We start from the raw sequence: 6,027 nt of genomic DNA, 5'->3' as shown, positions 1-6,027 counted from the left end.
ACTAACCCTAACTAACCCTAACTAACCCTAACTAACCCTAACTAACCCTAACTAACCCTAACTACCCTAACTAACCCTAACCTAACCTAACTAACCCTAACTAACCCTAACTAACCCTAACTAACCCTAACTAACCCTAACCCTAACTAACCCTAACTAACCCTAACTAACCCTAACTAACCCTAACTAACCCTAACTAACCCTAACTAACCCTAACTAACCCTAACTAACCCTAACTAACCCTAACTAACCCTAACTAACCCTAACTAACCCTAACTAACCTAACTAACCCTAACTAACCCTAACTAACCCTAACTAACCCTAACTAACCCTAACTAACCCTAACTAACCCTAACTAACCCTAACTAACCCTAACTAACCCTAACTAACCCTAACTAACCCTAACCCTAACTAACCCTAACTAACCTAACTAACCCTAACTAACCTAACCTAACTAACCCTAACTAACCCTAACCTAACTAACCCTAACTAACCCTAACTAACCCTAACTAACCCTAACCCTAACCCTAACTAACCCTAACTAACCCTAACTCCTCGGAGTTTGGGCGGTGTTAGGAGTTATCGGGGTTACGGGGATAGGGAGATATGTCAGCATGACGTGTTTCGGCGTTAACGGCCTAACGTTACGCCGAATCGGCGATAAGACGCGGCGGGACTTTGGCCCGCAACCTAACCCTAGGTAACCCTAGGGTCACGCGCTCTCACTCGATGTCTGGCGGTCCCTATTATATATACCGCCCTCGCTGCTGGCACTGAAGAGCTCATCATCAAAGCGAAACCTGAAGCGATAGCCTGTCTACCTTCCTGTCTGCCTCCTTGACGATTCTCTTCTCGATAGTTTACGTTCCATTCCACCCTAACTAACCCTTACGACTATCACCATGTCCGCCCCTGGCCCCTCCACCGTTCCCACCGACCTTCCGATTTTCGGATCTGTTAAGGCCAGAACTAGACGACCTGTCAGTACTGAAACCTTACACGGGTTTGGTCACCTAACTCTTGACGGTCCCTCCCACCTCATGGGTTCCATCCCCACCCCCTCCAACGAACTACATTGGCGAGAAATGATCGCAGACGCCTATCTAGCTACGACTAGCGGAGAGGAAAGCGCCTACAAACACTATCAAAGTGCGTTAGCCGCTTACATGTCTTCCCGACCCCCTATCGAACGAATGGAAGACATCAAAAAACTTCTCCACCCTACCTTTCGACTCCGATTGTTTGACGAGTTATCTCTGCTGCACACCACAGCGGTTAAGTTAGTCGGGGTAGAGCAAGCCATACGTTCCCTGGAGAAAAATAAGTTCGAAAAGAAATTTCCGACCGTACTGAACCCCGTGGCCAAGGCCAAAGTCCGTACGCAATTCACCTCCTTGTATCCCGCCGAAATGCAACAATCGGCAAACAATCGGATTGCCGTTCTACAATCCGAAATGGCGAGTAAGCTTCTTGATGAGATCATCACTCAGAAAAGAGGGGAGAAAGCCCACCTTGACGGGTTGTTGGCTAGGGAATCCTATGAGAAACGTCTTCGTGATGCTATCAGCCGGGACTACCAAGCCGCCAAGATCCGATACGGGGAACGCCCCCAGGCTGAGGATGTTGATATGTCCGTCGGTGACCAACCCACAGAGGCGAGAGCCCAGCGGGATAACGCCGGCGACATTAAAGCTCCTGAGTTTTTATCGGTAGAAAGGGATGCTGCCTTCGGGCTGGCTCCTTTATTGGCAATTCGAGTTCTAGAGATGGCTCGGATAAAACAATCCAACAAGGATTACGTTCTTGAGAAGAAAATTTCTCTCAAGGAACGAACTGTCTTGAAGGTTGGCCAAGAAGCGCCTGAGTCTGAAGAGGCTCGGCTGAAAAGACTTATCAAGTCGCTTCTGCCTAAAGACATGGCTAAGCCAAAAAATCGGTCCAACAAACGCAAGGTAGGAGGGTCCCCATGCCCGAAAAACTCGATTTACCTATCTAACCGCGATTTAGGGAAAAACCGCCCCCAAGGTGAAAGCTCCGGCCAAACCACAGGGAATAAAAAAGACGCAGAAGGTTCGGAAGCCATCTACGCCGACTTCGAAGAAGACGACTCAGAAACGGGTCGCATCATCCACCGTCGTAAAAGGGCCAGGGAAGAAGGCGAAAGTTTAAAGTTGTTAGCTACAAACTTTAACTACGATAAGCCCTCTTCCTATCCGGGTATGTTATTAAATCTCCCCTCCCATTTGCAAACAGACATCTTGGTCGCGAAAGCTAATACCGAAAGGTTTTCAGCACTTCGTAGGTTTTGGCCAGATCCTCATGTGCAAGCAGGGCTTTCTGTCCCAGATTGGGTCAGATATGAGTTAGGGGTTAATTTAAAATATTTATATCCAATCACGTTTAATAAAAATTTAATCTCCACTGCCTTTGATGAATTTACATATTCACTTCGTTGGAAATATTTTTGGTTTAACCGTGATAAAAACAATGATGAACCATGGAACCCGGAATTCTCGTTTACGAAAGTAAAAAAGAATCCACCGAAAATGAGTAACGCACTTGAGAGTGGACTTGCATGTGGTGAGCTTTCCCTTCACGGGGATTACGCTGGGCCCGTAAGATCCAATACCTTACATCGGGACCGTCGCCCCCGATGGAAAGAACTCTCTGAATTCCTAGAAAGTCAAAAAATGATGATCAAAGGAACGGACAAGAACCTTGGGCCTGTTATCTTTTCGCGTGACTGGTACATAAGCGAAGTGGAGAAATTCCTCGCTGACGGTCAAAACTACCGGAAATTGGAAGTTAGTTGGGCAGGGGACCCTGGTCCTACCTTGTTGTCATACAGCAAGGATCACCCGATCAACGGAAGATTCAAGTGGTTGGCTAATACCATCCATGAAGTAAGGCGTGATCTTACCCACATCACACAAAGCCTTATCGACGTAACCACCAAGCAAGAAAAGGAATACCTTGAACGGTGGAATTTGCAATTTGACATCCCTCGGTTTCATGGTATCCCAAAGATACATAAAAAACCTTGGGCCATTCGTCCTATTGCCCCCGGACATTCCTGGGTTACGTCCCCCCTTGCTAAATGGGTGCAGGTTAAAATAGCCGGCGCCGCTAAGGCAACACCATGGATTGTTCAATCAACCAAGGATGTTGCGGCGCTATTACGCAAGGCTATTATCCCTGACTACCGGACCCGCCGTAAAATGTTCGTATGTACAGGTGACGTAGTCGCCATGTACCCGAACATCCCTGCAGACGCACATTCCATTGTCACTGCATGGTTCGCGGATCACCCGGCGCAATTAGATCCCGTTCTGAACGATAACGCACATCTATTGCAAGACGCCATGCGAATTATCAACCAATATGGGATGGTTGAATTCAATGGCTCGTTCTATTCACAGCTCAAAGGTTTAGCGATGGGAGCTGCCTGCTCCCCTGATATCGCAAATATTTATGCTGCATACTACGAAGAACGAAACGTTGATTTCAACGTGCAAACTTTCGAGCACAATAATCCAGTAAAGTTTTATTGTCGCTATATCGACGATTGTTTAGCTATTATCGAGGCTGACTCTGCGGATTAGTGCTGGGCAATTCTTGATAAACATAACCTCGGACCGGTACTCCGCACCGAATGGTCCGTGGTTGGTGAAGGCGAGGGACCTAGTCCGTTCCTCGATTTAGAAATCGATATTCTTTCCGGTAGTACATTAGACTTTAAACTGTACCGGAAACCCTTCAACCATTTTATGCGTATACCATGGGAAAGCGCTCACCCGACGCAAGTCAAGAAATCCGGATTTCAGGGTGAACTTACCCGGATAGCCACCTGCTCGTCTAGACGCGAATTCTACGACCAGTCAGTAGCAGAGTACATGGAACTACTCATTGCGCGGGGCTATCCACGTCAAGTCCTTCTAGCTTGGAAGGAACAGGAAGTAGAGAAACGCTGGAATCTCGCCGTATTACCAAAAGACGATCCAAAGGCTCATTCCTTTGCGGTTCTCAAAACCTCCTACAATGATGTATGGAGCAACGTTAATGTTGCATCCTTTAAGACGGCGATTATCGATGGAGCGATTGAGGCTGGAGCGCTTTCTACGAAAGACGCATTATTCCTAGAGTCCATTCGTGACACCAGATTCCTTATATCGTACAAACGCACACGAAATCTGTCTGACGACGTGAACGCGCTTAACGTCCAGATGTCTAGAATCGATCCTGAATCGTTCAACGACTTCGCCACGAGTGGTGCATTCGACCTCTCTAAAGTTCTGTCTGTACAACGTACGTACAACGAACAAACCGATGATGACGACTCGTCATTCAATTCTTCTTCGGGAGAACTTTGAATTGTCGAAGAACGAACCGATATTCCTTAGAGGCTACCGCTTGCGGTAGAACGTGCTCTTTAGTCCAACGTGGCGCGGAAACGGTCTTTGATCGTGGAAAACGCTGTTGGATGTTTGACGGAGCGCAGGGACCTACGGCCAGGATCCAGGTTGTTATCTGGTGAACCGCTTATGGTCCTCTGAATACTGTAGTAGAACTTCGGCTGGCTATGTTATGAACCTGTTATTTAGTTCCGAAGATGTTATCACGACGGACGCCCCTTCGTGGGAAACGTTGTCGTGCGCTGACACTTCAATGGGTAAAACCTTATCATTATCCGTGGGCAGGACTCTGGTGCGGCCAGAAGAATCCCCACGTTGTGGATAATGATTTGGCTAGTGGATGGGTGGCCGCTGCGCGACCCAATGCCCGCAGGGCATTGGGCGGCTGCTGCCTCCTTGTGACCTGCGGGTTTCCCACTAACCCTAACTAACCCTAACTCCTCGGAGTTTGGGCGGTGTTAGGAGTTATCGGGGTTTACGGGGATAGGGAGATATGTCAGCATGACGTGTTTCGGCGTTAACGGCCTAACGTTACGCCGAATCGGCGATAAGACGCGGCGGGACTTTGGCCCGCAACCTAACCCTAGGTAACCCTAGGGTCACGCGCTCTCACTCGATGTCTGGCGGTCCCTATTATATATACCGCCCTCGCTGCTGGCACTGAAGAGCTCATCATCAAAGCGAAACCTGAAGCGATAGCCTGTCTACCTTCCTGTCTGCCTCCTTGACGATTCTCTTCTCGATAGTTTACGTTCCATTCCACCCTAACTAACCCTAACTAAATAACCCTAACTAACCCTAACTAACCCTAACTAAACCTAAATAACCCTAACTAACCCTATTTAACCCTAACTAACCCTAGTTTGGTCTTTAACCCTAGCTAACCCTAGTTTACCCTAGTTTGGTCTTTAACCCTAGCTAACCCTATCTTACCCTAGTTTGGCCCGTAACCCTAGTTAACCCTAGTTTGGCCCATCACCCTAGTTAACCCTAGCTTACCCTAACCCTAGGTAACCCGAGCTAAAACTCAACAGCCCACCACCCACCACCTCCGCCCCAGACATCACGATCATGGTACATTTTACTCACATATCTGACAATTGTGATGCATTCTATTCGTTTTGGATAACCTATAGCAACGGAATCGGGATTGTACGGCCACGGTTCTCGTCCAACCTCAGAATCCTGTCCCGACTTGCCCTAGCAGACTGGTTTCTGTACAACCACCAACCGTTATAATCAAATCATAATGGGCAAAATCACCTCAGGTCTGCAAACTCACACCGGTGCTCCTGGACAAAATCCGGCCTCATGCGGCTTCTGACCCTGAGTAATTCTCCTTGGAGCAGGCTGTGAAGCATACCTTCGGTAAACCAGTAGACCGAAACCTAACTTTGAGATACGGTGATGTCTTTCAAAAGAAAAGATGGTACATCCCAAATCACCGGGAGCTCAAACCAAAAATCATGAGCGCCATAGAGGCTTCGAAGCCCGCAAGCCACTTTGGTCAATTCAAAACTGCAGAACATCTTCGGGCACCGTTCTTTTGCCCAAAGATGGACAATGATATGGGAGAATACGTACGGAGTTGCGATACATGTCAAAGCAATGAAAG

At 47.8% G+C, this 6,027-nt stretch overlaps 2 protein-coding genes across 2 annotated transcripts; both read left to right on the top strand.

Moving 5' to 3' along the window:
- Window positions 1-902: 902 nt before the first annotated feature.
- Window positions 903-2,169, top strand: H6S33_010508 (uncharacterized protein; the record flags this gene model as incomplete). The annotated part of the gene is made up of 2 exons (XM_044841900.1): window positions 903-1,952; window positions 2,008-2,169. The coding sequence occupies 2 exons, from the start codon at window positions 903-905 to the stop codon at window positions 2,167-2,169; spliced, it is 1,212 nt and encodes a 403-aa protein (XP_044697651.1).
- A 377-nt stretch (window positions 2,170-2,546) lies between these two features.
- On the top strand, window positions 2,547-4,370 carry H6S33_010507 (uncharacterized protein; the record flags this gene model as incomplete). Its single annotated transcript, XM_044841899.1, has 2 exons — window positions 2,547-3,536; window positions 3,603-4,370. 2 exons carry the CDS (start codon window positions 2,547-2,549, stop codon window positions 4,368-4,370), a joined length of 1,758 nt encoding a protein of 585 aa, XP_044697650.1.
- Between the last annotated feature and the right edge of the window lie 1,657 nt (window positions 4,371-6,027).

The sequence above is a fragment of the Morchella sextelata genome, assembly GCF_020137385.1.
Source record: "Morchella sextelata strain SCLS chromosome Unknown scls_4, whole genome shotgun sequence".
Lineage (NCBI taxonomy): Eukaryota > Fungi > Ascomycota > Pezizomycetes > Pezizales > Morchellaceae > Morchella > Morchella sextelata.
This window is presented reverse-complemented; position numbering and strand designations above follow the sequence as displayed.